This window comes from Haliotis cracherodii, unplaced genomic scaffold, assembly GCF_022045235.1.
Source record: "Haliotis cracherodii isolate W230 unplaced genomic scaffold, xgHalCrac1.p SCAF_4, whole genome shotgun sequence".
Classification (NCBI taxonomy): domain Eukaryota; kingdom Metazoa; phylum Mollusca; class Gastropoda; order Lepetellida; family Haliotidae; genus Haliotis; species Haliotis cracherodii.
Window position 1 is genome coordinate 19,500,243 of NW_027266297.1, and position 22,467 is coordinate 19,522,709.

General features: G+C 41.0%; 2 protein-coding genes across 2 annotated transcripts; one reads left to right on the forward strand and one right to left on the reverse strand.

Moving 5' to 3' along the window:
• Positions 1–1,179: 1,179 nt before the first annotated feature.
• On the reverse strand, positions 1,180–3,472 carry LOC139479309 (uncharacterized). The gene is made up of 2 exons (XM_071262171.1): positions 3,400–3,472; positions 1,180–1,974 (listed from the first exon to the last, which is right to left on the reverse strand). Exon 2 carries the CDS (start codon positions 1,972–1,974, stop codon positions 1,180–1,182), a length of 795 nt encoding a protein of 264 aa, XP_071118272.1. The 5' UTR covers positions 3,400–3,472.
• Positions 3,473–7,101: 3,629 nt separating this feature from the next.
• Positions 7,102–22,164, forward strand: LOC139479046 (digestive cysteine proteinase 1-like). Its single transcript, XM_071261792.1, has 9 exons — positions 7,102–7,195; positions 10,163–10,321; positions 12,588–12,757; positions 14,781–15,021; positions 16,848–17,040; positions 17,436–17,629; positions 18,445–18,536; positions 19,877–20,228; positions 21,206–22,164. The coding sequence occupies exons 1-9, from the start codon at positions 7,153–7,155 to the stop codon at positions 21,391–21,393; spliced, it is 1,632 nt and encodes a 543-aa protein (XP_071117893.1). The 5' UTR covers positions 7,102–7,152; the 3' UTR covers positions 21,394–22,164.
• Positions 22,165–22,467: the final 303 nt, after the last annotated feature.

The following is a 22,467-nucleotide window of genomic DNA, read 5'->3' on the forward strand; positions in this document are numbered from 1 at the left end:
AATAAAGTATACACCCATTTTTGATGGGGGCAAAATTGACACAGACAAGAACTGGTTAATCGGTGGAGATGTATTTCATACGAGTATCATAGTTGCGTTTCGGCCCAGTAACGTTTCGGTAACGTTTGTAATTGTTTAGTCAAATCCAGCATATACTTTCTTTTGTCCGGCAGTTTATATATCAGTGCGATGCACATGTACCTAAAGTGACCCAGCGGGAGGTAATTGCGTTGGACAATGCTGTAACCTGAACACTAGTGAGAAAACAACATTACGGTATATATGAAGTTGTATCCATTGTACTCTAAGTATACTTGAATATATCAGACGCGTTTATATGTTCTCCCAAACAAGGGGCCCTGAATTAACGGCATACTAAATGTACGTAAAACACAGTAAACACACTTTTTACACTGGTCTTGGACACTTGAATGTTCCACACACTTGACACAAGGCTCTCCCAATCATTGGACATCAGAATGTTCCACACACTTGACACAAGGCTCTCCCAGCCATTGGACATCAGAATGTTCCACACACTTGACACAAGGCTCTCCCAGCCATTGGACATCAGAATGTTCCACACACTTGACACAAGGCTCTCCCAACCATTGGACATCAGAATGTTCCACACACTTGACACAAGGCTCTCCCAGCCATTGGACATCAGAATGTTCCACACACTTGACACAAGGCTCTCCCAGCCATTGGACATCAGAATGTTCCACACACTTGACACAAGGCTCTCCCAGCCATTGGACATCAGAATGTTCCACACACTTGACACAAGGCTCTCCCAGCATTGGACATCAGAATGTTCCACACACTTGACACAAGGCTCTCCCAGCATTGGACATCAGAATGTTCCACACACTTGACACAAGGCTCTCCCAGCCATTGGACATCAGAATGTTCCACACACTTGACACAAGGCTCTCCCAGCCATTGGACTTCAGAATGTTCCACACACTTGACACAAGGCTCTCCCAGCCATTGGACATCAGAATGTTCCACACACTTGACACAAGGCTCTCCCAGCATTGGACATCAGAATGTTCCACACACTTGACACAAGGCTCTCCCAGCATTGGACATCAGAATGTTCCACACACTTGACACAAGGCCCTCCCAACACATGGGTGGTCCACACACTCCACCCCACCCCACCCCACCACACCCTCACTCGGGTAGACAGCAGGGGAAGATATCTTTAAACTGTGCCTTCACCCACTGTCCACACCTTCCCACAGCAAAGCAGCAGGTGCCCTTCCCCTCATCGACCTTCCTGCTCTCCTTTTCCCGCGCATTGTCGCGTTCCCGGCATTCTCTCCTCCACTGTATCTCCCTCTCTTTCTTCTCACTACAGTACTTCTCCCAATCATCAATGTCCCCGACTACTCGCCCCGTCAGCAGCTGGATCCCACACCGAGCGGCAGCTCCAACATAGGTGGCTCGCGCTTCGTTGATATGCCTGTAAAACTCCACACTGCGGCCATAGTTTTCGGGTGTTTTTGGACCCGGCGATTTCAACTGAATGTTCTTCTCTGCCTCTTCGTCATAGAGATGAACCCTGTTGACAACAACTTCCTCTTTTCCTATGACTTCGATGAAGGGCTCAGCTGGTTTAACCTGGGGTTTCTTATTCAAGTTCTCCTTCTTTTTGTGGCCAAGGCCTGGCCCCTTGATTTTGATGATTTTGGGCACACCCGAAGGGAGTGATACAGAGAATTTTCCAAATTTCTTCTTTTCTTTCTTTGGCTTCTTCTTCTCGTCTTTTGCGACTTCTTGTTTTGCGCTCCCTGACTTTTTCGCAGGGACTGCCTTAGGCTGGATTGGGGTTTTTATTTTTATTTTGTTTTTGTTTTGGGCGCTATTATTATTATCAAGTTCAGATTGAGAGGTGACGCTCAGAGTGCTCGTTGTCTTCCGGTTGAGTTTAGCCCGGCGATGCTGAGTCTCTATCGCAGTCAACATCTGGAATGAAGAAATGCAGGGGTTCGTCACACTTCACTTTTAGACCTTTTGATTATGGCCCACGCTATACTCCATAGTTATCTCACGGCATAACTCGTGCTATTTCCCCATAAGGGGGAAATCCCGAAGCAGTGTGGGTCTTACTTGAAACCACGACTACGGAAATGGCGCCGACAAACCAAGTAACGTAATTAGAATAAATCTGGGATAGTAGTAGCGGTGGGGGTAGTAGACGCAGTAGTAGTAGTAGTAGTAGTAGTAGTAGTAGTAGTAGTAGCCGCAGTAGTAGTAGTAGTTGTAGTAGTAGCAGTAGCAGTAGTAGTAGTAGTAGTAGTAGTAGTAGTAGAAGTAGTAGTAGTAGTAGTAGTAGTAGTAGCAGTAGAAGTAGTAGTAGTAGTAGTAGTAGTAGTAGTAGTAGTAGCAGTAATAGTAGTAGTAGTACTGGTGGCAGTAACAGCAGTAGTAGTTTTAGAAGTAGTAGAGTAGTAGTAGTAGTAGTAGAAGTAGTAGTAGTAGTAGCCGCAGTAGTAGTAGTAATAGTAGTAGTAGTAGTAGTAGTAGTAGTAGTAGTAGTAGTAGTAGTAGCAATAGTAGTACTGGTGGTGGTAGTAACAGCAGTAGTAGTATTAGAAGGAGTAGTAGTAGTAGTAGTAGAAGTAGAGTAGTAGTAGTAGTAGTAGTAGTAGTAGTACTAGTAGTAGTAGTAGAAGAAGAAGAAGTAGTAGTGGTATAAGTAGTAGTAGAAGGAGTAGAGTAGTAGCAGTAGTAGTGGTAGTAGTAGCTTTTGTTTGTTGTTTAACGCCATACTAAGCAATATTCCAGCTATACGACGGCGATGTCTGTAAATAATCGAGTCTGGACCAGACAATCCTGTGATTAATAACATGAGCATCGATCCACCCAAGTGGGATCGATGACATCCATCAACCAAAGTCTTTTGGGAGTATGTCACACAACTTAATGTGTCTCTTGCATGTTTATGTTCTAATATACTTGTGCGCCCAAGCATAACTACACGATCAGTTTGTTGCGTTCGTTCTTTGATCAACTGTGAATACATCGATACAAATAAATGCCTACGTCAACAAATTGTAATATAACATCCATGCCAGTACACACATTTATGTGCAGCCATGTATGGAAGGTCGGTCATTGTATATTCAGATTCAATAGGTTAGTGCATCCTCAAGGTCGTCTGTTACTGATAACGACAAAGGTAACCTGTTATCGGGGCATTACAAGATAACATCAGGGCGAATACTGCAACAACTAGACCGCAGACTGCTGGACTGATTACAAAGGTTAAAACGGGGCAGTACAGCTGTCAATAACATTGGTTTCATTAGCTGCATGGCTTTAATTAAGAGTTCGACGTGATGTCCCTAGAAACTTCTAGTGAAAGGAACACGATCGGTGCATACTTACGATTACGTCTCTGATTTATCCCCTTGAACAATGCCATTAAATATTCGAGTCCGTGTGCGCAATGTTGAACCTCTGCTCGGAAGCGACAATATAATGACGTCATAGACACGTGACGTCATAGATCGGCGAAGGCTTAAGTAAAGGGGCATTCACACTGTACAACTAGTTGTATACAATTTGTTGCATGCAACACATTGCATCGTGTGAACGGGCAAGTCGGTCCAACTTTTGACGTATGCAACTTGTTGGACGCGAGTTGTACGAAATAGGACATGCTCTATTTTCATGCGACAAGTTGTATGAACGCAGCCAATCAAAACGCATATGAAAATCACGTGACATTTACACGTCAATTTGTAAACAAAAATGGCGATTCCGATTCACGTCGGTAACTTCTGTTTTTCGGTATCCTAAGTGTCACCACTCGCCGCCGTGTGCATGCCGAGTTGTATACAACTTTGGGTTGTGCAACTAATTGCATACAACAAGTTGTATACCACTAGTTGTACCGTGTGAATGCCCCTTAAGCTGGTTCCCGGCTCCCTATGCGCGTCGTCAACTTGCGAATTGTGGGACGGGGCCGTGTTTACGGTTTAGCATTTCATCGCAATGCCACCTCATAAAATATTTGACCTAGATTAAAGTATACATCAAACAAAAGTTACATGTATCGCATTTCATTCCGTCTTATACAATGAAGTGAGTGAGTCAAGTTTAACGCCGCTTTTAACATTATTCCAGTTATATGACGGCGTGTCAGCTTAATGTGTTAGGAAAGCCCGAAGTGATGCAGGTCTCAGGCGTTTACCACTTCGGTGAACCCACGAGCCACGGTATGGTGCTGACAAACCTAGAAACATAATCGGGGTGAACCGGGATTCGAACCCACAATCATAGGTTTTGGGGGCGACCCAAGGAATGCAACTCTGCACAGCGAATCGCTGCGCCTTAGACGACTGGGCCACCCGTGCCAAACAGCAGATGTGAAAAAGACCTGTGTCACACTGAAATAACGGAGAAAGCCGTGTACCCGGGGAACCAGGCTTGTAGAGTGTAGATTAACTTTTGGAACACGAGTGTATAACTTGAAAAAAAAACGGGCCGCAGTTTACCGGGCGTCAATATATAGAACGAACACGGTGACTGCACCTGGGTAATATCCATGTGATAACAATAGGACGTGTTTCAATGTCAGTAAGCACAGATGATAAAACCTATTTTATTGAGAGAGAGAGAGAGAGAGAGAGAGAGAGAGAGAGAGAGAGAGAGGGGGGGGGGGGGGCGACAAATTATTAGACAAATCACATTATATAAAAATATGGTGTCTATATTTACAGTGAAAACTAAATAATGATACAGGTTTGGGTTACCTGAAACCCTTGTTTGTATGTTTGTTTGACGCCGCACTCAAGCTATATGACGGCGGTCTGTAAATCATCGAGCCTGGACCAGACAATCCTGTGATTGATATCATGAGCATCGATCCACGCAATTGGAATCGATGACATGCATCAACCAAGTCAGCGAGCCATACCACCCGATCCCGTCATAGTCGCTGCTTACGACAAGCATGGGTTGCTGAACACTTATTCTACCCCGCATCTTCACGGGTCTGAAACCAGTGGTAATGTTCAATCTACATGTTAAATGAAAACTGAAGGTTATTTGGAACAGTGTTCTCATTACCATTACTGTGTTGTCATTACCAAAACGATCCCATTACCACAGCATACTTGCAAGTCTCTCTTATTTGTCTATATAAATGCAGGATAATGCAACAATAATTTCAAGTTCGTGTTGATTCTGTTGCTCATTTTGGATATTATTAGTGCAAAGTTCATTTTGTTTTAAACATATTTATATATGTATTATATATAAAACAAACACTTTAGAAGCATGTACAGTATAACTTTTGTGAGTTATTCATATTTGTGTCCTCTTTGGTTAGAATATATAATCAACACACTTTAAATGACCGGATTGCAACTTACAGTGTGTGCAGAAATAATTCTGAGATTAAGTCCAACTAATTTACGATTTATGGTATTAGTTATATATGTTGTGGTAATGATATTTGATATTGATTTCTTATGTTCTTCATGTTTGTATAAATTAATATTGAGCAAAGTTCACAGCTGAGTTTGTCTTTATAAACACAAATTAACATAGGTTACAACTATCATGCTAAACAAATACATTTATTGACTCAATTTGTGATGAAAGCGTGTGTCAATATTGCCACTTTTGGTAGAACCACCCACATACATGTATGATATGACAAATGGTTCTATCTCGTGTTTGTCTTAGCTAAATTTTACGCAGGCAATGCCCCCCTATTATATGAATGGGCATTGTCCATCTCAGGCAGTTAACTAATCCAAGCTCTAATCTAATCCAAGCGGCATAGACTCATTGGTCGACTCAAGCAGCGTGTCCAGACCGACATTTCTCCTGTACAGCAGATATACAACGCAGAACTGGTACTTTTTTGTCCTAGCTTGTGGCTCCAAGTGTATATTATTCATTGTCTTGTAAATGGTAAAATGTATCCTGTTGCTTTTTCGTTGCTTCCTAACAAGACCAAACAGACATATGTTAGACTACTTAGGTTGTTGAAGGACACAGTAGGAACCAGAACTGGTACTGAACTTTCTCCAGAGGTGTTTCAGACTGATTACGAGTCAGCAGTCATAACTGCCATTGCAGAGTTTTTTCCTGATAGTTATGTTAGGGGTTGTCTGTTTCACTATTCACAAGCTTTGTGGCGTCAGGTAGTTGAGAGAGGTCTTGTACGAGAATACACGAACAATCCAGCAATTCAGTACCATGTTCGACGTGCCGCAGCCCTGCCACTTCTCCCACTTGACCAGGTACAGTATGCATGGGTTGAGGTGATGGAGCAAGGACCTGATGATCAACAGATTGGTGATTTTAACGACTATGTCACCAGCACATGGGTAGATGACGACGCTAGATTCCCCTGCCATATTTGGAACCAGCACGACAACACCGGTCCCCGATCCAACAACCATGTGAAAAGGTTCCACTGAGACTGAAAAAGAGAATGCCCCGATCTCTCCCTAACATCTATCATTACTTGAAGGAGATCAAGAAGATTGAAAAGCCAGACAGACGCTCCAGGAAACAAATTGATCTTGGAGGATCATGCAGACCCCGAGCTCGTGTTGACAGACAAAGGGACCAAAGAATTGAAAGACTTAAGACAGAGCTACTTAGTGGAAGAAAAACTGTAATGCAATTTCTTGATGCCGTTGGATATGTACTAAAGCTACAGTAATCATGAGTCATTATGATTATTACTGCATAATGTAAATATGAGCTATTAAACAATGTATGAAGCTTCAAGATTGTCTTGTCTGTTTAACCTTCTTTTGGGTCAGTTCATTATTTTAGAGGTAACACAGCACTTGACTTATGTGCAGTCAGCTGTAAATTTGTTTTGATAAATGTGTAGGCGAAATGAGGACAGGCCCTGTGAACAAGCCTCGTGTATATGTTCTCTTTTAAAACAATGCATTTCCGCGCGCGCACATATAAGACTTCTTTGTTTCCTGTCCTAAACGGTTTCGGTTTCACATATGTGATTTTAAACATTTACACTGATATATAGCATTGTGTGTATTTGATTACAGTCGTCAAGCCTTTCAGATTGCCCACGGCATGTGAGCAATCCTCATCACATGACGAGAACGCCAAGGCCTCGTGACTAGTCATGTGACTTCACTCAACAACATGGCGAGCAGCTTGCAGGTTGTGATCGTTTTGGCAGTCGCAGGTAATATAGATTTTGTACAGTTTCTTTAGCTGCATTTGTTGCTTGGTAGTGGTGATATTTAGAATTATGTTACAGAAATCTAGACCATTTGGAAGAATTAGTTTAAAACCTAAATTGTACGCGAGAGTGACAATTATATAATTGAGGATATATAGATCTATATCATGTATATGCTATTCGAATTATACAACCCCAGGCCAATGGGGGTGGGTCATTTTCGCATCTTTGAGTGGAGTTTTCAGATACGTTTTGCGACCGTGTTTATCCCCATTCTGTGTCATGAAAATTGGGGGCATATTGTACATTCACGTATGATTTGCAGCTTGGTAAAACTTCATTCCCTTACGCATCTCGCGAATATTTAAAAAATAATCATAGCAAGTATTAAAAAATCATTTATGCAATATCTACTAAATACGATATGGAACAGTACAAGCAAAATTGCACATATTTGTATTCAGTGTTAGGCAGACACCATATATACCCATTGGTATATATGGTCTCTGGCTTAAGGTTGTGGTTAAATTTGAAGCAGGTGTTGGGCTTTCACTCACATATTATTCTAAACTATGGTTTCTAGCTTAACTATTGCTTTGTTGTCAGTTAACTCCCTTGCCTCGGGAATATGACATGTTCAGGGTGGCCCTCTACTCTCACTAGCTCTGTGGATACTAATGTCTAAAACTGCCAGCAGTCAATGAGTGATTTAACATTGAAGTAGTTGTGCAATATGCTTGTGTTCCCATAGTTACAGTATCAAAGCAGTATGCATCATTAACAACCATCCCATTATCACAGTATAGGTTTCAGTCAGGATTATGTACAATCTCATTAAAATCAGACCTTAGTTCTTGCCATGGCTAAACAAATATCTGAGGACATCAAATTAGGGGTCACATCAGAACGACCTTTCATCCGACCAATCAAAGCGTCGCTTACCAGATCAGGAAAGTGACAGTCGGAATGTGTTTTCTAATCATGCAACCTCAAAAATGTTATGGGGTACATGGGGTATTCAGAATGACAGTTAAGGTCCGTACGACTGATTCAATCAAATTTATTGTCTATCTCTTGCTTCCGTGGGATAAACATGCGAACAGAGGAGGCGTTGCACAATACCTGGGAAGCGCTGCCAAGCAATCGGAACCATATCTTGGACATACCGGAATGTTCGTTTGTTCAGTTTTCAAAATTTTAATCGAGAACTGTGTCAACATATATTTCAAGCATAGTCTGAGGTGGAAGTTGACAAGTTGAAACGATTGCAGTGTAATGCTCGAGAAAGATGCTTTTTATTTGGCTGATGTCAACTTCTTGTTAGTTGTTTCAGTAGTCTGTCAAAGTTCGTGAAAGGTCGTTCTGACGTGACCCGTAATGGGATGTCCTCAGATCTTTGTTTAGCGAGAACTAATTCTGATTTTAATGAGATTGTATCATGTAACACTGTCTTCTACTGTGTGAACTCATTGTCTATGTCCCTCCAACTGATCAATCAGATTTCACCTCTCATATCACTTGCACTTGCTTCAAACAAAATGGCGGATCCCTGTCAGGAAGATCTGATCAACAATCAAGATCTATATTGTTATAAAATGGATCTTACCTCGCGAAGTGAATTCAATCAACTGAGCCCCTTAATTAAAAACATGAAAAGATTTGAAAAAAATATCTGTTGACGGTACGCATGCTTTTCAAATCCAGCAGTCAACCTAAATCTACTTGTTGAAATCCATCAGGCTCACAGCCTGGATGTCTAATTTGTACATGATTTTGATTGGACTATGCATGGACTCATTAAACTAGCCAAAATGAATTTCCGGAATTCCAGCCGAGTTTAGCAAGGGTGAAAACTGGACTTTTATGGTCAGTTAACTAACTCCCTTGCCTTGAGAAGATGCATTCATATTGGGTATTGATTGTTATATTTTAGGTTTTTCAATTTATTTTTACTCCCTTAGGTCAAGTCGCTGGGGTATTTGTTTACTAATCGGTAGTGCTTAGAATGCAGGGCTCTAGTTTGCATGTCTTCATGTGCTGCCCCAAGTGTGTCACATGTCACATTGGCTCACAACAGCGATGTACACATCTACGTTACGACATCTTCCCGAGGCAGGAGTGTCCACCAGCCTTTTTATCAATGTCTTGTTTCCAGAAACTAGGCTTTGACACAGGCTTGTGGACACCCTTGCCTTGGGAAGATGCTTTATGATGACTGAGCCTTTGTTCACTATTCACTGCAGTAGAGTTAATGTAGGCTGTGCAGATCTGTGGAGACGCAGATATTCAAGCTGGAAAGACTGCATGGGAGTAATTATGCACAGGGTTGTTATACTATTGTTTTTTTAGTATTTTATGTGCATTTGTACGGAAGCAATATAATTAATTGGATAATGGTGATTCATTTTGCATATTATACACAGCATATCTGGGTCTGGGGGCACAGGTGGCCCAGTTGTCTAAGGCGCCATGATTCACTGTGCAGAGTTGCACCCCTTGGGCATGCCAGAAACCTATGATTGGGGGTTCGAATCCCGGTTCGCCCTGATTATGTTTCTAGGTTTGTCAGCACCATACCTGTGCTTGTGGGTTTCACAGAATTGGTATACGTCTGAGACCTGCATCACTTCGGGCTTTCCTCCCACATTAAGCTGACACGCCGTGATATAACTGGAATAATGTTAAAAGCGGCGTTGAACCCAACTCACTCACTCACTCACTTATCTGGATCTCTTACCCGCAAAACCTCCACATGCTCCAATATGTTGCAGGTCTGATATTTTTATTCTGTGTTTTTTTATACTCTCAGTCATCCATAGAACATGTAGAACAGGCAGAAGCTAAGTATTGTGTTGACCAGGTAATACAAACCACAACATTTTTATGTTTGAGATTTAGCATATTCTATTATTGCTGCTGACATGTTTGGATGTGATGATATTATTGCATATGTGTTTGTGTTATACCTAGGCCTCTGTGCCTCCGCCCATGTGAAAGCCACTCCACCTACATTCGACTCCACCTATATCGTTAATGGCATCCTCCGACTGCCGTATGCTGAAATCAATGAGCCCTTCACAGCCTACTTTGACAGCAAGAATAACAGAAGCAGGATCGACTACTATGGAGGTATGTCATATAGGAGACTGGCACTAGTCTAGGAACAAATCCAATTATGTGTTTAACTGTTTCTTATTTCAACACATATTGAGCTCATCCAAAGTTCTTGTCTATTGGTCCAGGTTGGTTTTTTTTGCTATCTTTAAACATGGCATTGACTGGTTTGTCTGTATTAACTGTGGCGATAAAAGCTATGGTGATAAAAGCTATGGTGAAACCAAAAAATACTTTTTTTGTTGTTTTACAACATTTCCTGCAAATAACATGGTATGTCTAGGCCTGAAATTGGCCCCGGAGATTGTCGTGATCAATCCCTGCATTGCACTATGATGGGGAGGTGGTGCTGGTTCAGATCTTGCCTCTGTTGACTACCTCGTGTCAGGACACATCTGTCTTGCATGGTAGACAGTATTGTTGTGATGACCTGCCTGTCTGTTGTTGAACAGGATGTGACAGATATATGAATCATGTACATCCTGGTACTTACACAGCCGCGGGGTGAACTAATGCGGTTGTCGTCACTCCAGTGTGCATCATCTGCCTGATAGGATTGTAAATAGTGGAAGAAGGCTATTTGTTGAAAATTTATCTGAGAAAGCTTCTTCTGTGGGAAATGTGTTAATGATAAGATGCTAAAGTTCTGTGTTTGGCTTCAAGTCATTCAAACTCTACTTTGTTTCCTAACTCAATCTTTATGATATATACTAATAAATACTCAAAAGAAGTAAAGGGACACCCATTTTTTTCACATGACTATAGTTAATCAGGGCTGACGTATATTGCAACACACAGCCTTCCTATTGTGGGTGTTTGTTAACTTGTGTTGAATACATATAGTATATAGTTATCTTACAGTTAATGATTATCTAAAGTGCACAGGGACAATGGCTCAGGTAGTTAAAGTTTTAGCCCTGGCTATTTATTTGGCATCACACCTGGACAGGGGGTTGTTGTTCGTGGCGTCAGCCACTAGTTTGTTGTATCCAGGCTTGTTTACAGGCTATAGTGATACCACTATAGAGTGGCTGACCACAGCCTAAAACAACATTCATTCAGTCCTTAATGATGGACCTGTGAAGATTCCAGGGGTAGAATAGGTCCTCAGCAACCCATGCTTGCCGTAAAAGGTGACTATGCTTGTCGTAAAAGGCAACTAACGGGATCGGATGGTCAGGCTCGCTGACTTGGTTGATGCATGTCATGGATCCCAATGGTGTGGATCAATGCTCATGACATTAATCACTGGATTGTCTGGTCCAGACTTGATTATTTACAGACCTCCGTCATATAGCTGGAATATTGTTGAGTGCGGCGTAAAAACAACAAACCAAACAAACCTTAATGATGGAATTGTGTGCTGGATTTGGTGTCAATCTAGGGGTTTGTTTGTTGTTTAACGCTGGACTCAACAATATTCCAGCTATATGACGGTGATCTGCAAATAATCGAGTCTGAACCCAGACAATCCAGTGATTGACATCATGAGCATCGATCCACGCAATTGTTATACAATGACAACCAAGTCTTTTGCGTGAAGAATGGGTTTCTGAAGACCTATTCTACCCCGGATCTTCACGGGTTATACATGCTTATAATAGTGCACCTAGTGCCAGTCAATACACACTCGTTATCTATATGTGATGCCTAAAAGATAACTTTCTCAATTTTTTATATACAGAAAACAAATACTGTTGGTGATTCAGTGATAACGTCTATGTAAAAACAGGTCAATATTAGGTCATATGTCATATTATGATAGACACTAGATATGCAAAATGTACTATAAGTTGAGCACAAATTCAGAATAATTCTTTGTTATTGCATACCAACCTGTTAATATAACAATGCAATATTTACCACAGTTGCACCCTGATTTCTAAGTCAGAGCTAGGGTGGTGGGGTAGCTAAGTGGTTAATGTGTTTGCCTGTCACACTGAAGGCTTGAGTTTGATTCCCCACATGGGTACAGTGTGTGAAGCCCATTTCTGATGACCACCACCGTTATATTGCTCGAAAACTGCTAAAGATGTCATAATACCCATGGATTACTTTGTGGACATTTAAGTTTAACAAAATCAGTTGGTTTTCGTCTTTGGCAATGGACAAAAACAAATCTGCTTAGGTAACCTAAAACGTTAATTTCATCACAACAATTTATGTTAGATATTATCAATGACAATTTTCGTATCGATTATCGTTAATATTTCTTTCCATCGACAATAATTCCAATTATTGATGTTTTTTTAGCCAGCCCTACTTCTTATCCCTATTTCAGGTAGTGTTGTCACAATCCTGAGAGCTGATGTGGGAAAGTATGGCATTACTTACAAGCTGGCGCCAATGTCCAACTACACTGTAAATACAGAGACGTGCTTCCAGACTAATGGCACCAATGACACTGTCACTACAGTACAGTCAATTCTGCCAGATCTCACAGGATTCAAGGTAAACCCACACAAAGCCCCCCCTGACAAGCTTACCATTTACCCACATTGCTGCTGGACGATTAACACTCTTCCTATGTTTGTACAAGATTAACATTTTTACGATTCATTTGGCACTGTTCAGTGGTGTACTCGACTTAGGAGTTACAATAGACATGGTAAAGGACACTTCTACCTGTACCATGTTTACCATTTTTACCTCTGATTATTTTCTGACATAGAAATATTAACGCTTTCTGAATTGATTCCCACATGTCTCTTCAAGCAAGGTGTCTGATTCAAAATAAACAGCTCTCTAGTCTAAGTTTTTTTGTGTGTTAGGGAGCCAAGCAGCTGCTAACATGAATATTTGAGGAGCCAAACTTAAGTTTTTAGGAGCCAACAGATATCTTAAACAGATGTTGCAGGAAATTATGTTTACTGTTATGTAGCCAGACCCTGTTGCCCTATTGTTGCCCTATGTTTGTGTCAAAGGGACCACTAAAGTGAGGATTGGATGGTTTCATGGCTGTTTCATGGAAGTATCTTACAAAATGTTTCCATGTACATATATTATGCCTCTTTATACCGACAGAACCTTATGAAAGAATAATCTTAGCTGCTTGGTATTAGGAAACTATTGTGTATATACATTAGGTACATATTTATAGATATTTGCCATCTGAATAAACTACAAACAAAAGAGTTAGAAATGGTATTAAACTACTAGGCTGTCATATGATATTGTGGGACGTGATATTACAAATGGTTTAGTATAGTTATATGTATATGAAATGATATGATGTGACATGACATGATGTGATATGATATGATAAGTGTTGTGGTGTGATATGATACATGAGGGGATATGATGCAATATGTTATGTGTATTATAGAAATTGTGTAAATACTGTTTTTTAGTGTACATATTATATGGCTTGCGGTCTTCCAGTGTTTAATAAATATTGATTGATTGATATGAAATAAATTGGCATGGAATGACATGGCATGATAAGATATGATGGGACAAGCCATGAAATTGCTAATGTGTTGTATGATATGACATGTTGAAATGTGATATAATATACGGGGTAGGTGTGATATATGGTACGATGGTATGTATGGTATGTTATGATATGATAATGGTATATGAAATAATACTATATAGTATGATCTTATAATAATGATACGATATGATTTGATGTTATAGAATATGTTGTATGATATAACAAGTTGTGATATGGTAAAATAGAAATTATGAAATTACAGGATATGGCATTGTACTGTATGTGTGAAATTATGCGACTGCATTGAGATGCGAGGTGGAATGACGTGAGGTGATTTGGTGAGATATGTACATAAATGGTATAAAATTGTATATCCTTCAAATTGTACTATAGGCCTGTGGCCTCTTCAGTATGTGAAATAAAGATTGAACAGGCTGTTTAATTATACCTGAAAGTGGGGAACGTTTCTATAGACAACTGCCTGGCCTTGATTTGATCATTATGAATCAATGTTATGTACCATATTCACTGTAGTAAGTGCCATGGGATCTTAAAAAATTGACAAGGAGTGGTGATTGTTAGCTTATAACCACACACAATGAATTATGTTTGATTTTTGACGTACGTGAAACAAAAGTTTTTCGGTAATAGTTACAAGGCATTTCTATACCCCATCTGCACTGCAGTTGTTTGTAATAAGTTGGTAATATGCACACAAAAATAGCGACTGTTGCACACATTTTCAGTCTTCGTAGAGGCTACATGGGTCTAGATGTTTGTAAGGGGGCACTTGAAGGAGCACAGTCCTTATTACATCGAGTACGACAGCTGTCATCATTTTTTTTAATTGGTATTTTATTTTAGCTGTAACCATGGTAACCATGGTAATATTGCTTGAAACACATTTACTCACAAGCCCATGAGAAATACACCGTTTACTCTGAAAAGAGAAAGTCACAGCTCAAACCGATTTGACATTGCATGAGAACAAGTTGTCTGTCCTTTCAGCCTGTAACTTTTGACGTTGTTTTCTTTCAGTTCTCCGAAACTAAAATGATGAGCGGTTTACAGCTTGACCTGTGGACAAAGCGGACTGTTGTAGGCACAAAGGAGAATGTGTATGTGATGTACACCGACAGCAAAACAAAATACCCTGTTAGATATGAAATGATGGGATATGACACTCTGCTGGGGTCTCATTATGATAAATATTCCCTCGACTATGAAACTTACAAAGGTGGAATGGCTATATCGGAGACTATGTTCGAGACACCAAAGAGTAAGTTTGATGTTAGGGGAACTTGAATAAGGCACATCAGTTACTCTTACGCCACACGGTCGTCAAAGGTGCTGCAATTTGCTGTGCAGAGTTGCTTCCCCTGTGCATGCCAGAAACCTATGGTCGTGGGTTCGAATCATGGTTCACCCCGATTATGTTTCTAGGTTTGTCAGCGCCATATTAGTGCATGGGTTTCACCAAAGTGGTAAACGTCTGAGACCTACATCGCTAATGAAGTTGACATGCCATGATCATGATGATATAACATGATATAACTGGAATACTGTTCAAAGCAACATAAAACTCAACTCACCTTTAGGATGATGTTGAGTACCTCAATGTTCATTAACTGTTTCACAAATAGGATATAACATATTATCAATCTGCATGAGCAAAGGTTTTAATGTAGGATATTGCAAACCAAATTTTCCATTTCTTTTGTATTATTTCACATTGTTTGTAGGCTTGGGGTAGCCATTAGATCATTTGAAGATTGTCAAGCTAAATATCTTGGTCTTGCGTGATGGGTACATATTAGCAGTGGGTACAGGTGGCCCAGTCGTCTAGGGAGCCACTACTAAGGTCTCTGTGTGGAGTTGCATCTGTTAGCTATGATTATGGGGGCGGTCGGGTAGCCTAGTGGTTAAAGCGTTTGCTCGTCAAGCCGAAGACCCGGTTTCGATTCCCGACATAGGTACAATGTGTGAAGCCCATTTCTGGTATCCCTGCGGGGATATTGCTGGAATATTGCTAAAAGCGGCGTAAAACGATACTCACTCACTCACTATGATTATGGGTTCAAATCCAGCTTTGCCTAAGTTATGGTTATGTCAGAACCATACCAGTGCTTACCGATTTCACTGAAGTGGTAAACATCTGAGACCTGCATTGCGTCAGGTTTCCCTTCCAAAGCAAACTGCCATGCCATGATGTTACTGGAATACTGTTCAGATCAGTGTTGAACATGTTAAACCAAACTCACCCCCATGTTGGTAACCTGGCTTGTTGTGGGTCATCATCCAGACAGCAAGTATTGGTGCCTCTGCTGTATACCTGCTCTGTCTGATCCAAACTGGATTATTCAAAGGTTGTAATTAAATGGGTGAATTATTGCTGACAACTTAAAACAGCATCCGCTCATTCCTGTAACCATGGTAACCCTTGAGATGGCATGTGTAGGAGGGACGTGGCAATGAGACATATGAAGACACTTATAATGGGCTTCTGGCCACAATATCCACTTCCTCACTCACTCCTGTAACCATGGTAACCCATGTGATGGCATGTGTGAAGGGGACATGGCAATGAGAAATATTAAGACACTTTTAACAGGCATCTCGCACTTCATATTGTACCCACTCATCACACAGAAGACCTGGGTTCGATTCCCGACATGGGTACAATGTATGAAGCCCATTTCTGGTATCCCCCGCCGTGATATTGCTGGAATATTGCTAAAAGCGGCGTAAACCATACTTGCTCGCTCTAATTGTACCCATAAAGATCCAGAGTAGAATAGGTCTTCAGCTACCCATGCTTGCCATAAAAGGCGACTATGCTTGTTGTAAGATGTGACTAACGGGATTGGGTGGTCAGGCTCGCGGACTTGGTTCACACATGTCATTGTATCTCAATAGCGTGGATCAATGCTCATGATGTCAATCACTGGATTGTCTGGTCCAGACTCGATTATTTACAGACCGTCGTCATATAGCTGGAATACTGAAATGCGGCGTAAAACAACTAACAAACAAACAAACAATTCTAATTATCCACTGACAAAGTCTTCATTGTAAAGTCCTGTATCTGCTTCTCTTCCCCTGCAGATCTGTCCTGTGGTGGGTTCCCGGGGCCTGGAGTTAGTCATCACCTCAACATGAACCCAATGAGGGAGTTTATCCACCACGATGACAGCCATACAAATCTACTGTTTGACACCTTTAAGAAGACGCACAAGAGGAGCTACGTGTCTGACAAGGAACATGCACAGAGAACACATATCTTCAGACAAAATGTCAGGTGGGTGGGCTGCTTTAGGCATGAGTTTATGTGTTACGTATTTCATCACTTTAATTCTTTAAGTTTTGGAGAGAATGTGAGTGAGTGAGCTCGGTTTCAACGCTGCTTTGAGCAGTGATTAATTTATATCATGAGTCAGGTTAATGTGGGGCTTGGAATGAAAGTCCAGATACGGCACTAAAGACAACTCGCCCATAGGTGCCTCTGAAGAGGGAAATGGGGGAAGAACAATCTGAAATGTTTAAAAAGACTGAACCGATCATGTTTTTCAAATGGGCTGACCAAACTTAATCTGTTGTAATTGATCAGAAATATGTAAACTTTAATCACAAGATGTGTTGATAAATTCAAGTTATGGCAAGAGAACAACAGTACATGCTGCATTCTGTCTACAGATTCATCTACTCCAAGAACCGAAACAACCTGAGCTACCGCCTGTCTGTCAACCACATGGCCGATCGCACCAATGAAGAGATGAAGCTGATGAACGGCTACCACTACACCCACGGCGACCACGGGGGCTTGCCCTTCGACAAGACCAAGTACAACTTGAAGAACGTCCCCGACCAGGTGGACTGGAGGCTGTTTGGTAAGAAGTTGGAAAGATTTATAAGTACTGAGTCACCACATGACGCAAAGAAGGGGAAACTTTTAAAAGGGTGGTCCAATAACTGTTGCCATGGAACAGTTACGAGACATGCCATTTGATAAACGATTTTGCTTCCTGTATTTCACTATGGCTGATATTTGAGGATCACCTCTGTGGTCCAGAGGTAGAGCATCCACCCGGAGTGCGTAAGGTCAAGGGTTTCATCCCAAGCCATGTCATACCAAAAGAAGTTAAAAGATGGTACTTGTTATTACCCTGTCTGGCACTCAGCATTAAGGGGCTGAAACAAGGACTGGTAAGTTATAAATTTTAACACATTAGTTAGGGTCAGGTCTTTTATTATAGGGGGGCATGAGGATGGGGTTCAGAAAAATATGACACAGACCTAAGACCAATTCGACAATATATGGACTAAGATTTAGTCAAGCTAGGTGAACTAATTCTTAACCGTTTGGTGTCTCACATATATTTATGTAACTGTCAGAACATAAGAATAAAGATAGTCGCTAGGGGAATTGTATGTAGAAATATGGTGACATAAAGATATGTTGAAACAGGATTAAGACAAAAAAAGAATGAAAATTAAGACTTTGGTACAATTTTTGATGACTGTTGGAGAGTTTTACTAAAGGTGAAGAACTGAATATCTTTGTAGGTGTGGAGACATAGGTTTCATATATAAGTCCCACAGATTTAGCATCTGCAAACAAAAGGTTTTGATGCAGACTATGACCTCCACTGACCTGGTCACAGTTGAACTATTGACATGATGATGTAACATCTTCTGTCTTCAGGTGCTGTCACCCCAGTGAAAGACCAGGCTGTCTGTGGTTCCTGCTGGAGTTTTGGTACAACTGGCACCATCGAAGGTGCCAACTTTCTGAAGGTGAGGGGCACTGTGAGATGGTTCAGCCATGGTCAAGGGGAGATAATCAGTTTGAAAACTACAAATCAATGCATCTTCAGTTCCTTTTACACGACCAAACATTTTGAATATCTGTCCTATTACGTGATGAGAATGATCCTGTCTGATGTCAACTAGTTTAGAATATTTTTTATGAAATATGATTTTTACAAGGAAAATATGTCAAGCCCATATGATAATCCAAGTTACAACCTGCATTGGTGTTTCCTGTTTTGAGTTGACTGCAGTGTTGCTGAAACTCTTGCCTCACTTCCTCACTTGCCTACTCGTATAGACACGGGCAAAAAAAAGTCTCCCAGTACCTCATATGTGTCATTGCCAACTAATATTCGATTTTTTGTAATATTTAGAAAAATGGCCACAGAAATCAAATTACGTTTTTCTGGGTATTTAGGCATTAGATCATCAAACACAACAATGTCAGCAGACAAGTTGGAATTTCATTCAATGCAACACTGTATAGCATTATTTTGCAATACAAATGTTAAAATATGGTGCTTGTTACGCTGCAAGGTGCTCGGCATTAAAGGGATAAAACAAAGAAGGTCTGCTCGGAGTCAGTACACTTGCTCTGTCTGTGTGGGGTATCTATCTTATTTTGTGGCAACTGTAAAACCGGCATTAGTCCGTACAAGTGCAAGCACAGACATGTGATCTATCTATGTGTAGAAACTCTTTCTTTTCGATGTTGGGTATTATGATTGGTTGGTTGGTTTGTTGTTTAACGCCGCACTCAACAATATTCCAGCTATATGATGGCGGTCTGTAAATAATCGAGTCTGGACCAGACAATCCAGTGATTAATATCATGAGCATCGATCCACGCAGTTGGGATCGATGACATGCATCAACCAAGTCAGCGAGTCTGACCACCCAATCCCATTAGTCGCCTTTTACGACAAGCATAGTCACCTATTACGGCAAGCATGGGTTGCTGAAGACCTATTCTACCCCAGAATCTTCACGGGTCAGGTATTATGAAAGAACAGAAAGAGTCCTTGATACAAACCTAATGTAAGAACTGAAGATTGTTTGTGTTCCCAGGTCAAAGCGTTGGCTTGTTATGCGGAAGACTCCCCCGCCGTGATATTGCTGGAATATTGCTAAAAGCGGCGTAAAACCATACTCACTCACTCACTATGCGGAAGACTCATCACTGAGCATTTTCAGTTATCTACATGTACTATTCATGGGGACCATTCTTGATGTCCCCCATTGAGGTACTTTGGAATAACACTAAACATCAAGGACTCCCTTGTTTTTCTTCTATCAGTGACTCACCCCCTTCTCTGTCCCCACAGACTGGCAACCTGGTGCGCCTTTCCCAGCAAGAGCTGATGGACTGTTCCTGGGGGGAGGGCAACAATGCCTGTGATGGGGGCGAGGACTTCCGGTCCTACATGTACATCATGAAGACAGGGGGTCTCACCTCGGAAGAGCAGTACGGCCCCTACCTCGGTGCTGATGGAACCTGCCATGCCACTAAAGTGTCACCTGTTGTCCAGCTGTCCGGCTACGTCAATGTCACACCTTATGATCAAGAAGCACTGAGAGTGGCCATTGCCAATGAAGGTCCAGTCTCTGTCAGCATTGATGCCTCCCACAAGTCCCTGTCTTTCTACGCTAATGGAGTCTATTATGAACCTGCTTGTGGTAAGTTTTATCATGTATCCATGTCCTCATTACTCCTTCTACCCTTAAAGGGGGTTCATGTGTAGAACAGGTCCTCATTACATATGCTTGTACCCTTTAATGGGGTTCACGTGTAGAACAGGTCCTCATTACATTTGCTTGTACCCTTAAAGGGGGTTCATGTGTAGAACAGGACCTCATTACATATGCCTGTACCCTTAAAGGGGGTTCATGTGTAGAACAGGTCCTCATTACTCCTGCTTGTACCCTTAAAGGGGGTTCACGTGTAGAACAGGTCCTCATTACACATGCTTGTACCCTAATGTGGATTCCTGGGTAGAATAGGTGCTCATTTATCATTGAGGATTCCTGCTTAGAATAGATCCTCCTTACTCATGCTTGTACCTTTAAAGGAGATTCCTGGGTAGAAAAGGGACCAATTTCTCTTTGTTGTATCCTAATTACCATATCCAAAAAATATGCCACAAAAATCAATTTGATAATTATTTAGCATGTTTAGGTAACATAACATATTTTCACATAACCATTTATCAAAGCAATGTATGGGAGATGTGTCATTCAAATCACATGCTGAATGCAAGTTTAGCCACACTTGGAACATGATGCTTAGGACACTATTCATACCCAGTAATGTCTCCCATAGGCATGTTACTTCGTTCAAAACATGTGTCTGTTCCCCTAGCAGTGAATGGGTACCCAGCATAGGCAGATCCAGTGGACCTGGATCCCCCCTCCCCCATTTTTGAAAAGCAAATGTAGTATGTTGTAGGCAGTAAATTATCTGAGAGAGGATTTTGATATTTTGGACCCCTCCCTTGCCCAGGATGCAACATGGGTTGTATGATCCCCAGGGAGCTGAGAATGACCCCATTGATCGGGGTAATAATAATGTAAAGCGCCTGTGAACAGCCTGGCTAGAACTCGGCACTATACAAAATAGATTATTAGGTTCTTATTAATGGTATTGGTGTTTGCAGGCAGCGACCCTGATTCCCTGGATCACTCTGTCCTGGCTGTGGGTTATGGTGTGATGAACAACCAGGCCTACTGGCTCATCAAGAACTCATGGTCCACGTACTGGGGGAACGACGGCTATGTCCTCATGGCTCAGAAAGACAACAACTGCGGCGTGGCAACAGCACCAACATTCGTCAATATCAAATAAACCACTCAAAACTGCACATGTACATACAAATTAACATTGTATATATTTTTACAACTTGTGCCATCACTATTTAATATTATGTTGATATTTTAAAATTTGTGATCAAAAGTAAAATACAAAACTATGTAACTATGTCCTCAGGAAAAAAAAGGCACATTTACATTTTATGTACCAAATAACTGTACTGACATTATTCAAGAAATTATTGTTTTTCATTCATGAAAACCATTAGCACCATATTGTGCTTTAATTGCTATCCATTGGCCACATCAGTGCAAGAATATTGAGGTCACAGAACAATAGGTACTGGAGAAATATGTCTGGGTAGTCATGATGACTGTTCTCACTGTCTCACACCTCGTATACTATCATACAAGCGACTTGTCCTGAATTACAGCCCATGAAAACCTGATGGTAATACTTACTTTTCCTGTCTCAGAAATCTGTTTTGTCCAGATATTCATAATATTTTCAGGTTGGACAGTTTATCTGTCATTGCTATATCTGTACATAATGTAAGAACCAGCATAACATTCCATCAGTGCCCCCAAATTAATGGATTTTTTTATGAATGATGAAAAGTGGAGAAAAAAATGTTTGACAGTTTAGTTTTTATGAAAACTTTAGAAATTGGTTCAAAAATGTTTTGTAGTTGCATTGATCTTTGTAATGCTCAAAGTAAAATGTAGTGCTCTTGATTTTACAATTGATTGATTATTTTATACTGAACTGTACAGTTTGTAGAATTGAAAAATAAACATGTGTTTTATCTTTTGGTGTACTGTTCGTTATGTGTGTGGCATACCACCCCACTACTTGGAACACACTGATGTTCCAGAGCAAGGCCCTTGTGCTCACTCTGTAAATGGACATGAATTCAAAAGATTCATAACTGACAGCCCAGGTTGTTCCTGTGGTCACAACTATGTAGACCCGCTACACTACTTTGTTGCAATTATGATCAAACTAGAAGCAATTCGTCATATTACATAAAAAGGATATGATATTTATACAGTACTTTATGGACCGTGAAGACCCGGGGTAGAACAGGCATTCAGCAACCCATGCTTGCTG